This window comes from Apostichopus japonicus, chromosome 7 (genome assembly GCF_037975245.1).
Source record: "Apostichopus japonicus isolate 1M-3 chromosome 7, ASM3797524v1, whole genome shotgun sequence".
In the NCBI taxonomy this organism is placed as follows: Eukaryota; Metazoa; Echinodermata; class Holothuroidea; order Aspidochirotida; family Stichopodidae; genus Apostichopus; species Apostichopus japonicus.
Genome location: NC_092567.1, coordinates 22,920,993 through 22,944,112, shown reverse-complemented (window position 1 = coordinate 22,944,112; position 23,120 = coordinate 22,920,993). Strand labels below are relative to the sequence as shown.

The 23,120-nt window shown below is 37.0% G+C and overlaps 1 protein-coding gene across 1 annotated transcript in view; it reads left to right on the top strand.

Annotated features, from left to right (window-relative positions):
- LOC139969786 (N-acetylglucosamine-1-phosphotransferase subunits alpha/beta-like) overlaps positions 1–21,686 on the top strand; it is a 34,372-nt gene extending 12,686 nt beyond the window's left edge. The window contains exons 9-27 of the mRNA XM_071975050.1: positions 895–939; positions 1,255–1,386; positions 2,688–2,858; positions 3,531–3,654; positions 4,545–4,613; positions 5,099–5,154; positions 5,700–5,811; positions 6,622–6,830; positions 7,485–7,630; positions 8,150–8,274; positions 8,646–10,423; positions 10,939–11,123; positions 11,463–11,615; positions 12,115–12,289; positions 12,913–12,998; positions 13,837–13,935; positions 14,552–14,719; positions 15,131–15,221; positions 16,264–21,686. Coding sequence (XP_071831151.1) covers positions 895–939; positions 1,255–1,386; positions 2,688–2,858; positions 3,531–3,654; positions 4,545–4,613; positions 5,099–5,154; positions 5,700–5,811; positions 6,622–6,830; positions 7,485–7,630; positions 8,150–8,274; positions 8,646–10,423; positions 10,939–11,123; positions 11,463–11,615; positions 12,115–12,289; positions 12,913–12,998; positions 13,837–13,935; positions 14,552–14,719; positions 15,131–15,221; positions 16,264–16,347 — 4,008 coding nt within the window. The 3' untranslated portion in view covers positions 16,348–21,686. The remainder of the gene's footprint in view (positions 1–894; positions 940–1,254; positions 1,387–2,687; positions 2,859–3,530; positions 3,655–4,544; positions 4,614–5,098; positions 5,155–5,699; positions 5,812–6,621; positions 6,831–7,484; positions 7,631–8,149; positions 8,275–8,645; positions 10,424–10,938; positions 11,124–11,462; positions 11,616–12,114; positions 12,290–12,912; positions 12,999–13,836; positions 13,936–14,551; positions 14,720–15,130; positions 15,222–16,263) is intronic.
- The last annotated feature ends 1,434 nt before the right edge of the window (positions 21,687–23,120 follow it).

Sequence of the window (23,120 nt, the reverse complement as noted above, 5' to 3'; positions counted from 1 at the left end):
CCACATATATCTAGCTGTCCTGGTCACTAGCTGACCACATATCTAGCTGTCCTGGTCACTAACTGACCATATTTCTAGCTACACTGGTCTTAGCTGTCTTGCCAGCCACATTCAAGGCAACCTGTCTTGTTTCACGCATGACTTAACATGTAACATATCTCTAACTGACCATATTTCTAGCTGTCCTGGCCTCCAGCTGACCATATTTCTAGCTGCACTGGTCTTAGCTGTCTTGCCAGCCACATTCAAGGCAACCTGTCTTGTTTCACGCATGACTTAACATGTAACGGATTCCTTTCCCTCCTCGTTGTTCGTACTGTGTGGGATCATGCTTAAAATATTTATCAGTCGATTGAATAAGAAAAGAAGAGAAGCTAATCTAGTATATCTTTGTGACATTCATCTTCTTCAGCATGGCTTTATGCATGATGTGAAACCATGCACGACATAATCATAATAAGAACATTAACCATTCATAGTCAGCTGTGTCACTTTTGGTGAAGAATATTTGAGAGAATGCGGTGTTGGTTGTCAACTCTCTAAGCAGTGCGGATGACAGATGTAACGACATTGATGGATGACATTTATGAAGCAATCTTATATCTGCAGGTTACCATAGTAACATGAGCATGTTTAAACCCAATATCTTGAATATCGTAATGACCCAATGGGATAGGAGAATCAAGCATGTGCATTATTCAAATGTTTCGTAACGAGAACTTAGATAAGTCAAACATTCAAAGGGGGAAGCTCATTTAAATTATTAATCCTAATAACCTCAAGCTTTACATAATTTGCAAAATTGTGGAGCAGGTAGTCTGTTCCAATTTTAAAAATTGCTTTCCATGATTTTAATAAGATAGTATCATCACATTTCTTTATTCTTTTTTACAGGAATTTGATGGTGATATGTCTCCAAACAGATTCGAAGATAACGAGGTAATTATTAAGAACAGTAATTGTATCGTCAGAAATCTATATTTATTTGTTTCAAACCTCCCCAAACATACAATACTTGTATGAGATATTGTGAGACTAAACCTCAGAAAATTCCTTGTTTCCATGGCAGCAGTCCTACATATTTGGCAGCAATTATCATTTATTTTCAAGGGCAATTTCATTTAAAAAAAAACCCAGAGTGCCTTGTGCCTTTGGTCAGAAACTTCCAAAAAACTTTAATCAAACTCTTACCAATTTTTGCTACTCAAAGAATATCGATAAATATTGTCGAGCTATTTTTGAAATCCAAAACAGGCTTTACGGTACTCGCTACGATCCCTGGAGAAGCACGCACCCTGGATCAGAAATGTCTACATCGTAACAAATGGACAGATACCAGCATGGATAAACTTGGATAATTCAAGACTCACGTTGGTTTCTCATTCTGTAAGTCTGTCTGTTTGTTTAAAGCAGCATTTTGCGTTTTGTCGCCATTTTCCACTTTTTTGACAAGTCCATCAAGTTTTTTTACATAAATCAATCACAAAACAGCAAACTAAGATATCAGCCAAGTTTTTCCCCTGCCAAAAGCGTTAATTGGCGAGTAATTAAGGACATTTGCAGATAATGAGAAAAGTGTCCTCTGACGTTGGTAACTTTAAAAATTCATATTATGGGCGAGGTTTATTTGGATCCCAATGGAAAATATCTTCGAGAAAAACAAAGTTGAAAGTTGTAACTTTTTCAACTTTTATGCCACCATTTGAAGTAAGATTTGAATAGATATGCTAGTTATGTATGTCGTTATGGCATTGTGGAATCAGTGAGGTTGAGAAAACCCTAGAAAAAGACGCAAAATGCTGCTTTAACATGCAATCACTTTAAGTTTTGTTAAACGTGACAGATCATCTGTAGGTAAACAGGGTCCACAAATGAAAGCTGTGTATGGAATGGAATGTAATTTCCTGCAACTCTGTACCATGAGCAGGTCAGCTTCCAGTCGTGCAGTTTCAACATTCACTTTATAGCATCTATAAGATTTTTGTTTGGCTTGAATGGGATTTTAACCAATAACTGCAGGATCACAAGTTCAGTGCTTTACCAACTTAGCTATCCAGCCTTTAGTTCAGGGTTTCCCTAACTTCATCCCCCCATGAACCCCCTGTGGATATCAGAGTTGTCCACGAACCCCCAACTTTAGGAGAAACGATCTGTGTCATTCATTATTATACTATAATATGCATAACAGTGCTTCATAGTGTAATATTGTAGAGTTTGTCGATACTTTTGTACATTACTAAATTATATGATATATCAGATTTTAGTTCAACAAAAAGTACTCTAGTTTTGACTTTCAGAAACGTCTCACGAACCCCCTGGGATGGACTCACACACCCCCTGAGGGTTCATGCACCCCAGTGAGGGTACCCCTGCTTTAGTTGATAGTGAACCCTATATCCATTTCTTCACTCTGCCAAGTTTGTCTATAAATTCCCCAGTCAGTTTTCTGGTGTATATGTTCTTAAAGTACTGTCACATTTAATGGTTCATTATGTTCCGTGCATACACCGTAAAAATTTGAATATTAATCTAAAGAGATTCCAATTTCATTTCTCATTCAAAAAAACTACAACAATGAATGATTGTGTTGTTTCTCTCACTACAACACAATTTTTAATTTCGGAATTTGCGATCTTCTTAAAAACATCCTGATTTTCTTTTCATCTCTTTTAATTATTCTTTTACAGGAAATTTTTGTCAATCAAAGTCACCTTCCAAGTTTCAGCTCTCCTGCTATCGAGAGTCACCTGCATCGGATCCCGGGCTTGTCGGAGAAATTCATTTACCTCAACGACGACACAATGTTCGGTAAAGACGTTTGGCCGGACGATTTCTACTCCCATGCAGGAGGACAGAAGGTACTTCATCTTCTCTGCCTCTTCCATCAAGTTTCAGCGTATCTGTTGACAGCGGTGATCTGATACATAAAATTAAAGGAGGAATGTTTTTAGTTTTTATTCTGTCAAATTTCAAACTTACCCCTTACGATGATTGATTAATATGCAAAGATGATGGTATCCAACATGAACTCTTTCATAAAAGAAAGAAAGGTCTAATTTGATGTTAGAGGAAAGAGCTCTTGTGGAAATTGCAGAGTGGTTTTGTTTGAAATTATCAAGTTTTCTGTCCCTGGTGACTATTGTCACCGACGAAATCAATAGTTGATCTGTTTCAAGCAGGGTTAGGCATTTCTCAATGTATATTTATGCAGATTATATTTTTTTCACCATATGTTAACTTGTAAGACATACCCAAAGGTATATTACCTCATATTTGTCACACATTCTATACAAGTTGCAATTTCTTAATAGCTGCTATTGCAGCTACTCTGTTGTATAAAGAAACTAAACTTATCAAACACATACAGACTCATTTAAGAAATGTTTTTGCGGGAAGGGTTAGTATCTTATTGCCAGTATGTGCCAACAAAAAATGGTGGTTGTTGTATATACTTGACACCAAAAAAAAAAATCATAAATTACTTTTGCATTTTTATGTGTTTTCTTTTATTTTTAAATTTTATTATGTAGGTCTACTTGACTTGGCCTGTTCCAAATTGTGCAGAGGGGTGTCCGTCGTCTTGGATCAAGGATAACTACTGTGACAAGGCTTGTAATACCTCCGAGTGTGATTGGGATGGAGGCGACTGTACAGGTACGTAGAGTTTAATTCTACAAGAAACAACATACAGATTGATAACAGCAAGAATGATTCTATGAGGGAAGGTGGATATCATTCTTGCTTCTTTCTAATATGATGTGATTTGAATGTGATGTGATGTGGTGCAATGCAGTGTGGCGTTATGTGGTGCGATGCAATGAAGTTTGATGCGATGCAAAGTGGTGTGATGCGATGCAGTGTGATGCAATACAAAATGATGTGGGGTGATGTCATGCGAAGTGCTGTGGTGTGATGGGATGTAGTGTGATGCCATGCAGAGTGACGTGGTGTGATACAATGTAGTACGATGCGATGCAAAGTGGTGTGGATGTAAATGGATGCAAATGCGATGCAAATGGCTGTGATTTGACGTGATGCAATACAGTGTTATGAGATGCAGTGCAATGCGATGCCAATTGCTTGTGGTGTGATGCGATGGATGTAGTGTTAAAAGCAATGTGGTGTGGTGGGATGCAATTGAGTGTGATGCAATGTCAAGTGCTGTGGTGTGATGCAATTTTTATCTGATGTGGTGTGATGTGGCTTGATGCGATGATGTACAAAGCGATGTGGTGCGAAGTGATTTGATATGGTACAATATGTTACGGTATGATACAGTATGGTTTTTGATATATGATACGTCGTATGACACATGGTACGACGTGAATGGCCTAATATTAGGGATAAAAGACTAAAAGTGACATATTTGTGTCTGGGGTAGGGTTTGTAGGGAAATGATGGATAGTTTGCATGAGCTTCTAATTTTGTATTTAGATGTTTCAAGAAGACTCGAATGAAATGTATCCAAAGAAGAGTTTTTATCATTGTTTGTTCCCTTTGTTATTTCTTATGGAGTGTCTATTTCTGTTCTCTTTGTTTATCAGGAGTTGACGCCCCCGGTCCGGTAGGAGGTGCAGCAGTGGGTGGTGGAGGCGATTCCAATCTTGATAGCTGTAAGTATCAAAACACAAACAGCAGCATGAAATCTTCAAGTTTATATTCCCAAGAGGTCTTTTTTGTTAAAAACAGTTTTCTGACTTGATTGTGATTAATTTTTCGATGCTATTTTGAAAAATACTGAACAATGCAGGTCACCAGCTTGCTTAGACAATTTTCTTTTCAAAATTATGATGTAAAAAATAGAATTGAAAATGTTGAAAATTTCCAATTTGCATTTTACATGTAATTAATACTATTAATACTATGAGGAATACTGAGCAATGAACTATTGAAAACGAGAATGCAAGCATTTATTACTCGCTCATGTCCTTCATTTTATGAACAAGGAATAATAAAGAAAGTAGCCCGTAAGTGTCTTAGTTTGATCGCTTGAGGTCATGTTATAAGCTATACATGATTGAAAGGTTTAAAAGACTCATGAGCTAGACTAAGAATTGTTGGTTCAAATAAATTACTCTGTTTTGTTTTCTGTTTCCAGTGTACTGTAGCAATGGCTGCGCCAATTCATGGGTTGCTGACAAATACTGTGACACAGTGAGTATTAGTCCATTAATGTCAGTGTTAATCAGGCTAACGATCATTGTTTATCAGTTGCAGACTTCCCAGCAAAACCTTTAAAACCATTAAAAAAAAATTATTTAAAAAAAGGCTCTTTATTTTTCAAAAATACTCTTTAAAACCTTTATTTTTATTTTAAGTTAAAAAAAATATTTTAATGATATAGTTTAGAGTAGAAATATTGTATTCAGTCATGCTAACCATTGGCCATTAAGTTTTTGTGGACAGCCAGGCATGATTCATACAGTGGAACAAAACAGACTCACAAACAACAGTTAATGTAAGTCAGGTATTTTAAATAAAGGCCATAGATGATGTCAAAATTGGCATAGATGGTGAGTATTTTACAAAATTGACAAATTACATCCATCGGCACTAACTTTATCATTTCTAAGATTTTGCCCTCGTCATGTGTGACCTATGTGATTCAAATATTTGGCTCAGATTTCATGAAATGGTTATTACCAGCAGAACTAATTATAATTTACCATCTTTATTTTGTTTTTCCTTTCCTTTTGTAGTCTTGCAACAATATGGATTGTGGCTATGATGCTGGAGACTGTGGCACTACAAACTTAGGTAAACTCTACTCGGAGAAGATAACCGGTCCAGTCAATATCACTCTACCCAAAGGTAATAACACTTTACACTATTTATACGTAATTAGTCCAGATCCAGTATATAAGAGATTATTACATTATGTCTTACATAATAAATAGTTACATACAATAGGTTCAAGAAACAAATAGTTTATTACCTTCCAGAGAGAGCAAATGGTGATTTTTGTCTGAATTTCTGTTGTATGTTTTTATTAAAATTATGTGAAATAAAAATTTGAATATTTAGACAATGTAAAGTAAGGAAAGCTGCAGCAGCTGCAATCTCTTAATCAATATCAAACAAAGGAGATTATGATTATCTCTGCAGACCAGCAGATTATTATGATTATTATAAATTAAAATGCAGAATACTAGAGATGATGTGCTACACAGCCTGGCTGCAGTGAGGCTGCAGCCCCTCCCCCCCCAGCATCGGACTTTTGACACGGTGCCTGAGAGGCAAATGTTGTTCAGTTATCATCTTCTGTTATTGTCAACAAATTCTTTTGTTTGTCTGTTTAGTATTTTAATTTGTGTCACATGATTAAAACATTCCTCTCACTTGTATCTTGGTATTTATTTCGAAACACTAAGGTCTCCAACTTGCCTCCAGGTTATCATCATTCTGCTATTGTCAACAAATCACAAAGGTGTCACATGACTAAAACATTTCTCTGGCTGATTCTGGGTATATATTACCTCCTTTCCAAACACTAAGGTCTTCAGGGTTGCCCACAGAATATCATCATTCTGCTTTTGTCAACAAATCACTAAGGTGTCACATGACTAAAACATTTCTCTCGCTTGATTCTCGGTATATCTTTCCTCGTTTCCAAACACTAAGGTCTTCAGGTTGCCTTCTTCAATGTCACGCCAATCTTCGGTAAGGCCGGTAGCATCGCCGAGGGACACTATCAAGCCGGTGGCATTGTCAGGACCGCCACCATCGCTCAACTCTTTAAGACCGTCCATCTCCTCCTCTACAAGAACTTTACGGAGACGGAGATTGTGATAAGAGTGAACGGGAAAGATGCAGATGGGGAGCCCGCTGAGGTAATAGTCTTGCTCCTACTAACAGCCGAGACTTTCATGCTTTGTACAAATAGTATCTACTAGGTTTTATAGTTCAAGTTGAGAATCATAAAGCTGAGGTAACAGTCTTGCTCCTACTAACAGCCAAGACTTTCATGCTTTGTACAAATAGTATCTACTAGGTTTTATAGTTCAAGTTAAGAGTCATAAAGCTGAGGTAACAGTCTTGCTCCTACTAACAGCAGAGACTTTCATTCTTTGTACAAATAGTATCTACTAGGGTTTGTAGTTCAAGTTGAGGGCTAAAATCTTTCTTAGTTGTTGTTGGTGTTGGGAGGGGAGGGGAGGTGCTCAGGAGGGGAAGGGGGAATTGTGGGGGGTTGCAGTTCATGCATCTCTGTTGTATAAAAATGACAATTGGGTTTACTTGCCTGTGAATAGATTTTAGACATTAGCTGGTGACGGGAATCAGTGCAGAATAACAATTTCTTTGCCATTAACGGCTGTAATTGAGAGAAAGAGAGGACTATTAAACTAACATCTCAGGTCTACCATACACATGAAGGTTTATCTGGATTTGCCATTTTACTGATAAGACATTGGACCCACAGAATCAGGGTTCATGTAATCAATTTGATAGTCGTTACTCTCATCTAAATGATTCATTTTGTACAGGTATCATTCCGGGTTAAAGCAGATACCAGGCCAGTGGAGGAGACCGCAGTAGGTTTACCAAACAAAGATATACTTGAAAGTGATAAAACAGGTGATGGCCCAACAGAACCACCTTACAAATTCCAGATGATACCAGAGCAAAACAGGTTGGTTCTAAGTGCCATAAGCTAGCTAGTTAATGAGTGACATGCCAAAGAGGTGTGTGTGGGGAAAGGGGGTGGGATTGGGGGGAGGTGAGAATACATACATGCATACATAAACATATTTATATAACTCCTTTCCCAAAGACTCAAAGCGCTTTACAGCAACAGTACAAATAGTAAAACAAGAATTAAAATAAGTTGTTTCATATGATAGTAGAACTAAGGCATTAGTAGTCTAACTTCATCACTTTTGATGTGGTCTTTACACAACAAATTAATTTTAAAAAGACAAAAGTGTTCTAAAGTAAAGTCAGCTTACTTTAAGCATTTTGGGGGTTGAGTTTTGTGAATATTTGTTAATATACACTTAAGCATTGCTATAGCAACGAGAAGCGGGACATGAAAGTGCAGTGTAGACAAGGGAAAAAAACAATTGTCCCACCTGGGGTGTATTGTTATGTCATCTCATGAATAAACATCATCATCATAGTGATCCTTCATGAATATTCATAAATTTTGCAGGAAACCACAATTTGACAAAGAAGGAGAAGCTGAAATTAAAGGTCAGATTCCAGAGGTTGCAGAAGAACTCTTAAACGAGGATGTTAAGGGCAAACTGGCAGAATTGGACAAGTTACTTCAGGAGGGTAAGTTTTTCATCTTTATTGACAGGAGAATGAAGTGAAACACAGTTGAACTACTAATGAGAGTTATTTGAATGTTGCTTCATTTGACGGTATCAGAAGAATATTAATAGGCGAAGAAAATGTTACCGTCGTTTTCCGTTTATGTGCGAAAGACGTTTATAAAAAGGAAATTGTGTAAAGGAAAGTATGGTTGTACGGAAGGCATAGAAACTTATGAACCGTGATGTGTATATGTCGCGAGGTCCAGAAAAAACACAAGGGAAATTAAAACAGACCTTCACAGACAGAAAATGTTTTACTCTTTTTTTTGTCCGATGTGAAACTTTTTATGTCTTTTTATCTTTTTTTTAAATATTTTTTTTTATCTGTAGGTGACCTCACAGAGAAAGGCTACAACCAGGAGAAGACACTTCTTTTAACCGAGTACATCCAATCAGTTGACTTTGATGAGCAGAGAAGACTGGTTGCAGAACGAGGAGAGGGAGGGAAGGAGGAAGGGGATGAACTATTAGAGGAAAAGGAACAGAAAGAATTGACCAATGAGCAGAAAGAACTGTTGGTTCAAAGACGAGCCGAGAAACACGAACAGTTGGAAGCGCAGATACAGGAGGAGAAAAATAAATTACAATTCGTCCCAGGTGATGGTCAAGTGGGAATCGCTGGCCAAGGTAATTTACGACATGAGGGACTCGGTCAGGAGCAGTCGTTACAGGGTATACTAAAACAGGGTAATGTTGAGGACATCGGTGCAGGCCAGGTCAAAGATGGTCTGGATGGAGCTGTCCATTTCAATCAAGGTCAAGGTGTTGATGACCGCGGTGTTGGATTTCACCAACAGGTGGACGAAGAATTGAAGCAATTGTTGCCAAACGGTGCCGTCGAGCCGGATATAGAGCAGAAACGAAGTCTGGAAGATGATGCAAGACAACAGAGCCTGCTTCAACAATCCCTGCAACAACTGCAGTCTCAAGGCTTAAAAGCTGTAGATCAACAGAATGTCCTCCAAAGGGTTGAACAACAGCAACAGGGTATTCCACTACATGGTGGACAAGGACAGATAGTGGGACAAGTAGCTGGACAACAGCAGATGGTTGAACAGCAAATAGCTGGACAACAGCAAATGGTTGGACAGCAAGTAGCTGGACAACAGCAGATGGTTGGACAGCAAATACCTGGACAGCAAATAGCTGGACAACAGCAGATGGTTGGACAGCAAATAGCTGGACAACAGCAGATGGTTGGACAGCAAATACCTGGACAGCAAATAGCTGGACAGCAAATAGCTGGACAACAGCAGATGGTTGGACAGCAAATAGCTGGACAACAGCAGATGGTTGGACAGCAAATAGCTGGACAACAGCAGATGGTTGGACAGCAAATACCTGGACAGCAAATAGCTGGACAACAGCAGATGGTTGGACAGCAAATACCTGGACAACAGCAAATGGTTGGACAGCAACAACCTGGACTACCATTGAATGAAAATCCACAAAGAGGGAATGTGCAATTCCAACAGCCAATGCAGAAACCATACATACCCGACTTTAATTTTCAAAAACTCCATCAAGACATTCAGGAGAAACTGGAACATAAAATATTAGAAGAGAGAAAACCTGAGGGTGACTCAGAGAATAAAATAGTTGTGAATGGTGAAGAGGGCGAGGGTGAGGCTGAACGAGTAGTCGAGGAGAAAGAAGTGGGAGCAGGCATCGAAATGAGTCCAAATAGAAATGATGACAACCAAGGTATTATGAAGGACACCATCAAAAGAAGGAGATTACTTTCGGTGGAATATGGGCAGACTCTCTTAGAAAAATCTAAATCAAATGCTAAACGGAGCGCCGCCATCTTTGATAATGAAGTTGAAAATTCAAAGGACATACCTATTGGAAAATGGAGGATTCCAAACCTCAGACAAGATTTACTGCTACGAATGAAGATATCCGATGGGAAGGGAATCACAAAAGAAGAGAAATTAGCTATCATCAGAGGAAGAGCAGATTACGAAAAAGGAGCGAGTAAGACGACGGACCGACTGGAACCGCTCAACCAGGAGATGGTGAACATTAACGAGAAATATTCCAAGGAGAATAGTTTCCTGCCCTGGGAAAGATTCAATTTATTTGCCAATAAGAGCGATCAAAGTGAGGTGAGTCACCAATTAAAAAATCAGTTTTATTATGATTTTCTTAGAGATGTTACCGTGGTAAAAACAATATATCAAGCATAAAAAAAAGTTTTGGAATTTGAGACCACCAGTTTCCAAATTAAGTTTGCAAATTTCAAAAATTATTGTATAAACCAGAGGAAATTGTAAGAATTATTGTGGGGGTGGATAGTCTTTGGTAAAACCTGTAAGCTAATCTGTTGTCATAGATTTCTGGGATTGATGGCTGTTTTGACTGGCGACTAGTTTGTGTCAAAATTGCAGGTTCTTTGCATACATGTAAGCAGTTATTAATTAGTTAATTAATTCTCTTTCTTCCTTTTGATAATTTTTGCCTCTCTAATTTCCAAATCCACTCAATTTTTGTGATAAATGGTTCTTTTCTCATTTGGTAAGAAAACTTCATTTTCTCTGCACCACATTCTTCCTATATTTTGTAAAATATTATGAAATCTCATTTACATGTTTGAAGCACATATTCCGACTCATGTTTACAGGAAAACAGACTCGACAACTATCAACACCTAAGACATCGCAGTCGAAAACTCTTGGATACTTACGGAAATTCCCTGAGATACGTCAACAAACTGTACAACAAAAAATTTGGTTTTGTAGCTCGTAAAGTTCCCGCCCACATGGTGCACATGGTAGACGTCAATGTCATGAATGAACTACAAAATGAGTAAGTTTTTAATCTTCACTTTTCCAACTTTTGGTTTTTTGGTTTCCAACCTGCGGGAGATTTTGGAAGCTACTACAGATTCGCTTTCTGACAGTCTGCCTCGACAGATTAGTAGAACCAATTAACAATTATGGAATTTGTCTTTTCATTCGATCTTACTATGAACACTTTGAATTTATGTCGGAACTTAAAAATGTCACGCTTTTAAAATTTAGCTGGAATTTAGAATATTTATCGGAAGATTTCGGTGGCAGCAACGTAACGAAAACTAGACGATCGTTCACTCTCCGTAGCCGTCACAAATGAACATTTTCATCTTTCATCTTTCCAATTATCCAGATTCTCTGAGGAGTTTGACCTGACATCCTCACATCGTATCCGTCATTCCCAAGACATGCAGTTTTCATTTGCGTATATGTACTACATGATGAGTACGCCCAAGGAGGTCAACGCATCCGAAGTTTTCGATGAATTCGACACGGACGGATCCGGGTGAGATAGTCACGTAAACCGTCTGTAAATGTAGGCCAGTCGATGTTCAGTACACAAACAGCAATTGTTAAAGGCTTATAGAACTTTCAACCAGTATGGGTACCAGATGTATGTGTCCCTCTGGGAGATTTCCCATAGGGTGAAGCCACAAATCGGCGCCCTGCAACTATATTCACAAGTTACCTCCCAGGTCCCCATTTATACACCATGAGCAGAGAGGCAATGGAGATAAAGGACATACTGTAACTTTCTGACCAGGATTGGATTCCTTAGATCACAAGTCTGTTGACTTGTCACCATGACCCCTCCAAATCCATTAACCCCCCCACCCCCCTCCCCTCCCCCTCCCTTGCATGACAGGCCATAATATCAGCTACCAGGCATTGAGTAAACTGGGAGCAATATTTCATTGGTTTTAATATAAAGTCAGTATATCTAGTAAAATCATCACAATGCTGGTGAGCATTTCATAAGAGCGTTGTTTTCTTCCTACAAACAGCATACTGTCTGACCGAGAGATCCGAACCCTAGCAACTCGTCTGTACGAACTGCCTCTGGACTTACAGACTCTCTCAGGTTTGGAGAAGACCATCATCAACTGCTCCAAATTCTTCAAGGAGGAAATAGTCGTGGCAGATCCGGAGAAGCTTGAGGAGTATTACGTCAAAGAAATGGTGTGTACCCGATTCCTTAAAGGACTTCATGATTGGTGCATCTGTTATCTATGGAGCACTGTGATCGGTGCATACCCAATTCCTTAAAGGACTTCATGATTGGTGCAGCTGTTATCAATGGAATGCTGTGATTGATGCATATCAAATTCCTTGAAGGATTTCATGATGGGTTCATCTGTTATCTATGGAGTGCTGTGATTGGTGCATACCCAATTTCTTGAAAGGACTTGATGATTGGTGCATCTGTTATGTGTGAAGTGCTGTGATTGGTGCATATCAAATTTCTTACAGCAGTTTTTGATATTTGCATATCAAAAACTGTAGCAGTTTGTGATTGGTGCATATCTAACATTAGCAGGTTATGATATGTGCATATCTAAAGATGTAGCACATAATGATTGGTGCATATCAAACTGTAGCACTTTAAATTGATTAATATCTAACACTGTATCAGTTTATGATTGGTGCATATCTTTCTTTTTTTTTATATCAGTTTATGAACCATGCATATTCAATGTCAATTAGTGCTTTATAATTGGTACATATCTCACCTCCTCTAGCACTTTCTGATTGCTGTTTTTGTAAATTCTTTAATATCATCATTGTCATCTTTATGTCCACAGCCTCAAGTCAGCAAGGCACTCATGTTAAACTGTGGGCCTGTGATCAAGAAGATGGAAGCCAGTGTGGAAGGTCAAACTAAGTACAAGTAAGCTATTTTCTCTCACAGTAAATTTGGAATGCTGCGGTTTGATCAGTTCCTTCAACAATTTTGGTAGTGGGGCGATAAAGACGATATATTTACATATATCGTTGAGTTCACGCGTTCCTTCTCAAGTTCCTTCGCGAGTTCCTCCGCGAGTTCCTCCGCGAGTTCCTCCGCGAGTTCCTCCGCGAGTTCCTCCGCGAGTTCCTGCTTGCATGAGGTTCTTAAATACACACATATATATATATATATAGTCATGATTAATAAGAAACACTCGGAAATGATAAGCAATGCCAAAAAAAAAAAAATTGGATGTAACCATGGGCTGGTAACTCAATAGGTTCCTCATTGTAATCTCTTGCTAACCAAAAATGTCTTTGCTCTTTAATAACCACAACATATTTATATAGAGCTTTGCATAAAGTTATATTTCTCAAAGGTACTAAAATTGGGATGAGAGAAAAATTTAGTTAAACACAGTACATGAAATTATAAATAGTCAAAGAAAATACAAAAATTAATAAATAAGCTTAATGAAACTAAAATGGAATATTAAACGAGGGATTAGGTGATATGTAGAAAAAAAAATGATGCATTCTTAACATGTATCAGAACAGATTGGTTTGAGTTGAGACTTGAAACAATCTTAAAAGTGGGTAAAGAAATCAAGCTGTCCACATATAACATGAGATGTCCGGTCGGCATGGAAACCAAACTGTATTCAATCTATTAATTGTAATATTTCCCTCGATCATCAGATAATGACAGATTATCTATATGCACCCTTTTGGACCCATAATGCATTTCACTGTTCGCGACATTACACATTTTTCTTATCCAGGTACGAGATTATGGGTGAGGAGGAGATTGCCTTTAAGATGATCAGAACTAATGTATCCCATGTCATAGGTCAACTTGATGATGTCAGAAAAAACCCAAAGTAAGTCCTCATCTAAGACACTTGTCACCCCACACCCCCTCCCCAGTCACCCATTTTCCCATTCCCCTCCTTGATGGTGGATTTAATCAATTCATTGTAAGTCCATGTTTTATTGTACATGTTTACTGACAGATCGACAATGACTGGCAGAGTCATGAGATTAATCACCCCCCTTCCCCCCTCGAGATGAATACATCAGTGCCTCTCCTTGTAGCACTTTCCATTTTGCCTTAAGTTTATTATGAAAATGAGAATATGCTATTCTCTTTTTTATCACATTTCCGGGGTTCTCTATTTCCCTTGAATTCCAAAGCTGTAGCCCCCTCTGACCCCTGCTTCCCCCTATAGCCCCCTGTTGCCCCCCACTCTGGCCTTCCTCTCTTGAGGCCTGATGATTGCTACAATCTCTTTGCAGCAGTTTTACAATTGGTGCATTTATAATCCTTTGTATCAGTTTTGTATTGTGTGGCTGACACACAACTGTTGTGAACAAAATCAGTGGCTATATGTTATCACTTGCAAAATTATGAAATCTATTCGCCCGAATGTTGCGGGAGATTTATTCAAGTCTTCCCATGTTGTACATTTTCGTTCTGTCATTCTGTCCATGCCACAGGAAGTTTGTGTGTCTGAATGACAATATCAACCACAATGCTGAAGGTGCTAAGATGGTCAAAGCCGTCCTGCAGGATTATTACGAAGCCATGTTTCCGATTCCATCCCAGTTTGAGCTTCCCAGAGAGTATCGTAACAGATTCTTGCATATAGACGAACTGTCAGAGTGGTAAGTGCGACAGAAATATGCATCTTCATTTCGATCTTGCGTTTGTTCAGTTATATTTTAAATTTGAATAAAGAAATTAACCTCAGTAAATGATGAATCTTGGCAATGAAGGAAATATATTCTCACCTCTCACCTTTATTTCAAAAGAACAATGATGAAACCCTCTCTCCATGCTCACCCTCCTCCACCCCTACTCCACCCCTACTCCACCCCTACTCTCCATCCCTTCTCCACCCCTCCTCCACCCCTATACTGTAGTGAAGGTATGCAAATGTGTAAGTGAAAAAGGAAACGTTAATTAATACTTAAAAACTTAATATTTTCATGTCATATCATATATGTAGTGTCTTTCCTTACAACATGTCAATTTTTGAAATGATGAAAAAGTCTCTTTTAATTTTGATATTTCAGGCGGGTTTATCGTGATTGGCTACGTTTTTGGACCCATATATCTCTTGGTGCATTGGTTCTGTTTAGTATTGCTACATTCTGCTCTAACCAGGTAACATTGTAATTTCTCAAACCTCTCTGCTCTGTTTTAGATTGAAATTGTATTTAAACTTTTAGGGGAAAAAATAACAACAACTTATGTGTCAGGGAAGTAACTTTGTCTTTCCTTTATTTGTAATTTTTTTTTTTTTGTGTAAACAGTTTTCCATTTAAAGAATGCCGATACATGTTAGGCACTGGCTCAGAGGTGCAGGTACTGTCGAAACCATGGTTTGAATTAACCGACGGCACCGACACATTGCGGTCGATGCCCCTAACCTGGTCCGTTACTGCCCTTAAAAATGACCTGTTATTGACCAAAGCAAATGCATTGCCCCCTTCAGTCAAGTTGCTGAAGGTGTCCTCGGATATGATATCCGCTATTAAGCTTGGACTCATTTCCCAAAGGTATGAGTCAAAAGTGTGGAAGAAAAAGTGATGCGATCCTGTTCTTCTGTCATTTCTTTATCTGTATTCTTTCACTTTTGAAGAAATGCCTAGATGCCCTTTCAAATTTTAATAAGTGCCTTGGTGGCCATTTTGATAACTGAGAAATGACCATGATGCCCTGTCATGAAAATCCAATACAATTTGTAATTTGCCTTAGAGAAAACAAAATTGGCATGTTCCCTTGATCCTTAATTCCAGCCCTGCTCTTCATGTGTCTAACATCCTTGAATGTAGATTTCCATTAAATACCACTAAGTTAGAAAATTGATTCTTTCCAAAAAATCCCCCCATCCCTCGGTAGAAGTAAAATAAGATGGAAGTGTTTTAAAGGAGGAGCAGCTCTGAATAAGTAAGTAAGTAAAACTTTATTGCTCCATAAAATAAGAAATACAAAAATATATATAAAACTATATTTATAATTACAATTAATAATTAAAGAAGGTAAGATCAAGTTAAATAGTTAAAGACAGAGCCAACCCATCCAAAGACTAGGCAACCACCTAACGACTCAAATTGCTGTTGTAAAGTTTTATTGCACGCGGGATAAATTTTTTTTTTAACGATTAACTGAGTTATATCTCCTTTTTTCGTCTCCATCTCATCAGTTGGTCGGTTGCAAGAGGAGATGCTGTGGTAGGAGGAGAAGGAGAGTTTGCGGAGATATATCAGAGAGGGTCTTCCATGTATGATGGCGGTGACGGTAATCATAATGGGATTGTGCTAATATTATTGGAAGAAGAATTTTGCACGTATTTTCAATGTGCAGACTTTGCCCAGTGGCTTTCATTCGTTTGCGTCCAAGGATGCGTCATAAAAAAGATGTCCGTGTGGTCTAAGGCTTTAAGGAAGCCCGACGATCCAGAAAGATGCCGGGCTCAAGTTAAGATGCAACGTCGGTTCCGTCTTGCAGCACCCATAGTTAGATAATTTATGAATTTTTCAGATCCATGCTGAGTTGGTTTTCTTCTTATGGGGAGTAACTGTTGTGATAGTTATGTAGGAAATAGGCAGTGGTGAATTTTTAAATGCTGTAAGAGTACAGTGTACTGTTGTACAGTGTTCTACTGTGCTGTTGTACAGTACAGTGGTGGTTACACTGCTGAAATCCACCCGTGAAGCCGAGCGTGGACGTCCCCGCATCTCGGAAAGTGAGAAACTCTTGAACTTCCCAGTTGCGCAGTATTTCAAATTAATTCAAAGAAAAAAGGTTCACCATGACATAAATAATAGATATTACAGGTGCTTCTTCAAGCAAGACTTGTGGTATGGAGTACAACAGCATCAGTATCGATTTAAGTAGATAAAGAGTACATGTGTGAGTACAAGACTGGAGCCATGAGTCAGAGTACTGGGTTTTGAAATAGCTTGTATACTAGATTCCAAGATACCTCAAGTACAAATCCATCAGGGTGAGTTCGAGTACATTTCCATCAGGGTGAGTTTGAGTACAGGCAATTATCATGTCACATGACATGTCACCTGACACCATATGCGGACCACATTGCAGTGGAATAATTTAATTTTACAGGGTAATTCCGAAGGCCGAATATCATTGGTTAAAACAAAAGTACCGGAAATTGTTTTGTGCATCGTCAGGTCAAGACCACGTCTTAAAAAGTTTGTGTCATGGGAGATGCACATATTGGAAAATTTTTGACTCTTTATAAATGCTTCTTTAAGAGATTAGAGCTAATTATGTCGTCATGACAACTGCACTGAAAAAAAGTATTTCTTTCCATTTGTAAATGTACACATCATTTATACCCTGAAGAAGATGATGTTGATGTAACTTGCATAGTGCTTTCTCTGTTGCATTGTGTGCTGATTGCATTGCATTGTATTTACTATGCTGTTTGCATAGTGCTGATTCTAAGTGAAGAGACAATTGACAACTTAGCAAGCATTCCAAATGTAATGACATTACAAGGATAAAATCAAGACCATTATTATATTAGGAATGGCAGAATTTGTGAATAATATTTGTCATGATGACATCACACAGGACTACCTACTATGATCCATTACCAGGATTAAGGAAGGCATTATCCAGTAAAATAGTTAACATATTAAAAAAAAATTCAAATTTAAAAATTTTCTGGAGTCAGTAACTAAAAATGGTGCTCGTAACAGGTGTTGGACTTAACTTTTTATCAATGTATTAGTGAGTCTGTCTGGATGTTTAGGTTAGTTTGGTCTTATTCTAATAACTTGGAGGTAACTTTTGTGTAACAAAAGGTGGAGTTAACTTTTTCTTTGTTTTTTAGCACATTACATCAATAAGCTGTCTCTGCATGTAATTTTAAAGAGATGCTTTTTTTGTACAATGGTCATATGGTACAAAGCAGAAGAGGTGTTAATTTGTTGGGGTAGAATGGTCGTTGTAAGAGTTTGTCATCTTTATAAAATAATGTACCTTGGCTTATGCACTAGTTTAGCCTAAGCTGCTTTATCCTATCAATAGTAAAAGCCTAGATCTAAGGTTACTTATTTGAAAAAAGATACGTTTCCAATGACCTGAAGAAGCGGTCTAAACTGATTGGAGAGAATTTTGTGGCAGAATGTATTGATCTTGACAGGGTACGTGCATGACACCGATATCAGATTTTTCAGCTTGGGCATTCTCAATACAAGATCAGAAAGATTGAAGATCTGTTATTATTGATAAGTTTTGGACATTTTGTTCTCCAGTTGGAGTAGCCAGATGGCCAAATCACCATTGATAAAGTTTTTCTACTGCATTGCTAATGACTTTGTCAGAATGGCCTAAAACATCCTGACATTTTAATTTTTGTTGTTGTTAAGCCACCAAGACCTACGCTGACATAAGATAAATAAAGGACATCTCCTCTAAGATGTCCTCTAAGATAAATACACATGTCCTCTAATATAAATCGAGGACATCTCCTCTAAGTTGTCCTCTAAGATAAATACACATGTCCTCTAAGATAAATCGAGGACATCTCTAAGATGTCCTCTAAGATAAATACACATGTCCTCTAAGATAAATCGAGGACATCTCCTCTAAGATGTCCTCTAAGATAAATACACATGTCCTCTAGGATAAATACAGATGTCCTCTAAGATAAATAGAAGACGTCTCCTCTAAGATGTCCTCTAAGATAAATACACATGTCCTCTAAGATAAATAGAAGACGTCTCCTAAGATGTCCTCTAAGATAAATACACATGTCCTCTAAGATAAATCGAGGACATTTCCAGAGAGAGTCTGACTTATGGTAATCCTTATTTCAACATTTACATATCAGATGTGTCTAACTTTGCAGAAAATATTTGGGGCATTCTTTTTTCGTCAGCTGTTAATTTTTAAGACATTCATCTGTTCTTCATCAGTCTGGCTTTCTAGAACGAATAGTTTTTTCATCAAACGGTGTTGTTATCCAATGGTTTTCTTTTTCAACGAAATTGCTTTTGTTTATAATGAGTAAATCTGATAGATTTGTTTTTCTTCAATCAGATGAAGCCTTTTTTGTTTAATTACTATAATTATCAAAGGTGAATTTGCTTGATTATCGAAGATTTAGTTGCAAATTAATGGCTGTTAGTAATTCTACCTCTATAGTTATCTTCAATCTTTGTTAACGGTTTCCATTGCAAATAATGTCAGTGGATTCTGAATGAGTGACAAAAATTTGTCACAAATATTTTTCCAGATTGGTTTTTGTTTCTATTTTGTTTCTTTACCTCTTTATCTCTCTCTCTCTTTGGTTTAAAATGGTATCACTCTGGAAATTTTCATATGTATATTTAGCTTGAAAGTTAATATTTTCATACAAATATAAGCAATATATATATTTCATTATTGACTTTTCTTTATTAATTTTCTTCCTCAGGATGGGTGGCAGCTAGGTGAGGGGGGTATTAAAGTTTCTCTTGTTAAGTTTCATTTTAAATTTTTTTTTAAACTTTTATTTATTTATATTTTGGCCAGGAAATGAGGCGTGTCACTCTTCTGTTGGTCAATATTAAGTCTAACCCAGATCATTACAAAATCCTGTAAGGTAAACATTCATTGAAGTTTATTAAAAGGGATATTCTGTTTGCTGGAGTAGACTATCTGGTAAAAATTTATAATTTTAATTTTCTGCATTTTTAGGTAAAAACTGCATCTTTGTAGCATTTAGACTTGTGAAAATACAAAGTTTTCAAATTTGGTGGTATTTGGTGAATTTATCTGGCAACAACAAAGTGAATGACATCACAGCAATTCAGCTTAAAATGTTTTTGATTTCTGTGGGTAGTAATGCATGTGTCATGCCTGCCCACTCTGTTTCTTTCAGATTTTTGAATTTTATCATTTTATCATTTTATCATTTCTAAAAGTAGTTACAACTAAATCATGAACAGAAAACCGACCGAAAAATTGTAATTTTTAGTATCTTCAAAATAATCTGTTATATAAAGTAAGTGTACTCTAAGAACAGATGGAATACAAAACACCTAACACCTACGAGCAAATGGTTTGGTTATTTAAAGGCTTGTTTTCCTTTCTATTTGAGTAGTTGTAAAGTTATTTTCCATTTTAATTTTAAAGTGTCCACAGTACTGACATAAACTTCAACAAGCTCAAATAGCTGAAACTTCCGTTAGTACTTCCCAAGAGTTTCTCATCTTCCTAATTATTTCCCCCCAACCTTCCGGAATTTTACGTTTAAAGGGGAGAGGCATTAAAGTGCTTGTTTAAGTTTTGAGTATGATTGAACTTTACCAGATGAGTTTTTTTTTTCATATCTGGAGTGTAAAGTTGGCTCGTCCAAATATCAAATCTAAAGAGATTTGCCTGCCAGGGTTTGAATCAAACCCAAAAGTTTCTTTTCTAACAAATTCATTACAGTTTTATATTAAAACTTTTGCACATTTCATTTTTTTTTTTGCAACAACTCCATCACCATTTTTATTTTACTACTGAGAAATTTAGAACATTTCCATGTGTGTCAGTTTCTTCTCTGAACTTAACATATTCGTAATATTATTTTTTTGTTATTAATTTTTTTCACCAGCTTTACTATCTATCTATGCATGATCTAAAACCTTTGAACTGAATGGTTAGTAACATACATTGCCAAAGTTGACAGTGGGTTTGTTCTCCATACGTGTCATGCAAGTGTTTTTAAAACATGACACAATTGTCTACAATTTAAAATGTAGCTTTAAATTGACATAGAAGTGAACTTAAAAATGTAGCATTTGAGTCAAACTGCAATGATCTGTTACCGCCAACAATTTTAAGTATATTAATATAAGAGCTTAAAATTTTCCCCAAATTTGAAGTAAGGGCCAATTTTTAGTCATTCTAGCCAAAAATTCTGCTGCTGCTACTGATGAAATTTGCCTCTAAGTCCCCAAAATGGTGTTGGGAGTAAATAAAACAGAATAAAATTACAACTGTGGTTTTTCTTGAGAAGTATTTACAGGCTTGACTAAATGCAATATTAACTCGACACTACTTTCACAATAATTGGTCTGTTTGCTACGCTGGGAATAAATCTTTCAATTTGTAGCATTTCAAAGCAAGAAACTGTTCAAATTGTTGCAAGTCAGATGGGAAATTATATTTCTAATTGTGAGCTAAAATTGAACCAAAAACGTGGCGTGTCTTGATTGTAGCTGCAACAGCAATGCTAGTTTATTTTGCGTTCAGTACATATTGATGACAATGATACAGATGACGAGGAAACAGAACCATGTAAAAGCACATAACTGCCACATATTAGAGATCTCACTGTATTCTGTGAATAGATGTACGCTGAGACATCAAGCACACAGGAATTTCACATCAAAGCTGCCTTTGGTTTTGTCTAGAATGTTTTTGTCGCACAGATATTTTTTCATTAAGTTTTTGATTCTATAAAAAAAAGTCCATCAATTCATGCTCGAACCGGTTTAATAGTCAATTATTCATCACATTTGGTTTCTTTTCTACATTTTTTTTCATTAAATGATTGCATGTCACTGGAAATGTTTGTACATTTTGGAGATGGGTACATGTAATAAAAACTATGGAAACTAATTTTTTCATTTTTCTCAATTGTCAGTATATTGTTCTGCTAAACCAATCTGGCCCTCAAAATTCAGTCAATGAATTCAGGGGGGGAATTCAGGGGTGGACTGACGATGATCTGGGCGGGCCCCCTGGAAAAAATGGTCATTTCTTCGAACTCTTTCCCTGGGAATTAATTTAAACATCAGACCCAAATTGACCTGTATCCCAATAATAAGTAATCTTAAGAGTACAAACTCAGATAATGTGAGAATAGTCAAGAGTTCAAACTCAAAAGACAAAAGTTTTGGATTTTCTGCTCATTTCCTCCTTTCATGCTGAAGTTCAAATATTACTTGTACTGTACACTGTTTCATGTTATAGTACTGTTATGTGTAACCACAATTGGATGTTATTATGTCAGTAATGTATGCAAAGGTTCTTTCCTGCCAATTGCAGGTGGATCGGTATTAGTATATTATTTGTGTGCATATTTGTTTGATAGGTTCTGTTTCATCACACTTGCTACTGTAGGCCACTGTCATCCCAGGTACAGGATCCGCTGCTGTAATGGTCTCATTGGCTTGGTGAGTACATAGGTAGTTATGTATCATAAGTGGTTTTAGAATCGAGATACGAAATATTGGCTTCTAGTTATAACCTGGTGATGAGTTTGAAAAATTTGGACACAGGGTAGTTGGTTTCCATGATTCTATCTTGTCATTCTTTAACCTGAAACTCTATATCTATATATTACCAAATAACCTATGTTAGGTTCATTAAAATGTTATTGTACCACTGTTTGATATTAAGAGAAAGTGTTAAGCTTAAGGTAAATTGTCTTCTTGTCATTTGGAACATGGGTAAACATTACAAAGTGTCTCCCATGAATTGTATGGTAGTCCATGTAATCTGTATTGTTGTTGTGACATATTACCGTAGTAATATCATTCATGTTAAAGATACTTTCAGTTGTAACATGGGAAAGAGTTATTTTGGTGCTCACTTTGAAATTCATGTTTGACGTTATTCATGTTGCTGGTATTCGTACTTACATTTTGTTCAATGTAGATTTCATTGATATTTTATGGATTGATGGTTCATGATAGTCCAATTAGAATGCTATTTTAGACTGGATAATGGGTCATAGCAAATGGTCTGTACTCTGTTGTGATAACATGATAAATTGTGAGGGTGCTATTTCATGTACTATACTTTCCTTTCATTCCATTAGGTAATGCGTTTGAACTAATGTTCTAATCTTGTGTGTTGTACCCCCACCCAAGATGTGATGTGAACTACCGACGACTCATAGATTGATCAGTATGAATAGTTAAGGGATGGTCATTTGGATAATTATAATATTAATTGTTAAATCCTTGTTAATGGATATAGAGGTGGTAATCTAGTGCCCATGCATCTTGGTATTCCCAATATTGTACTCTCATGTTTTGGGGTGCATGG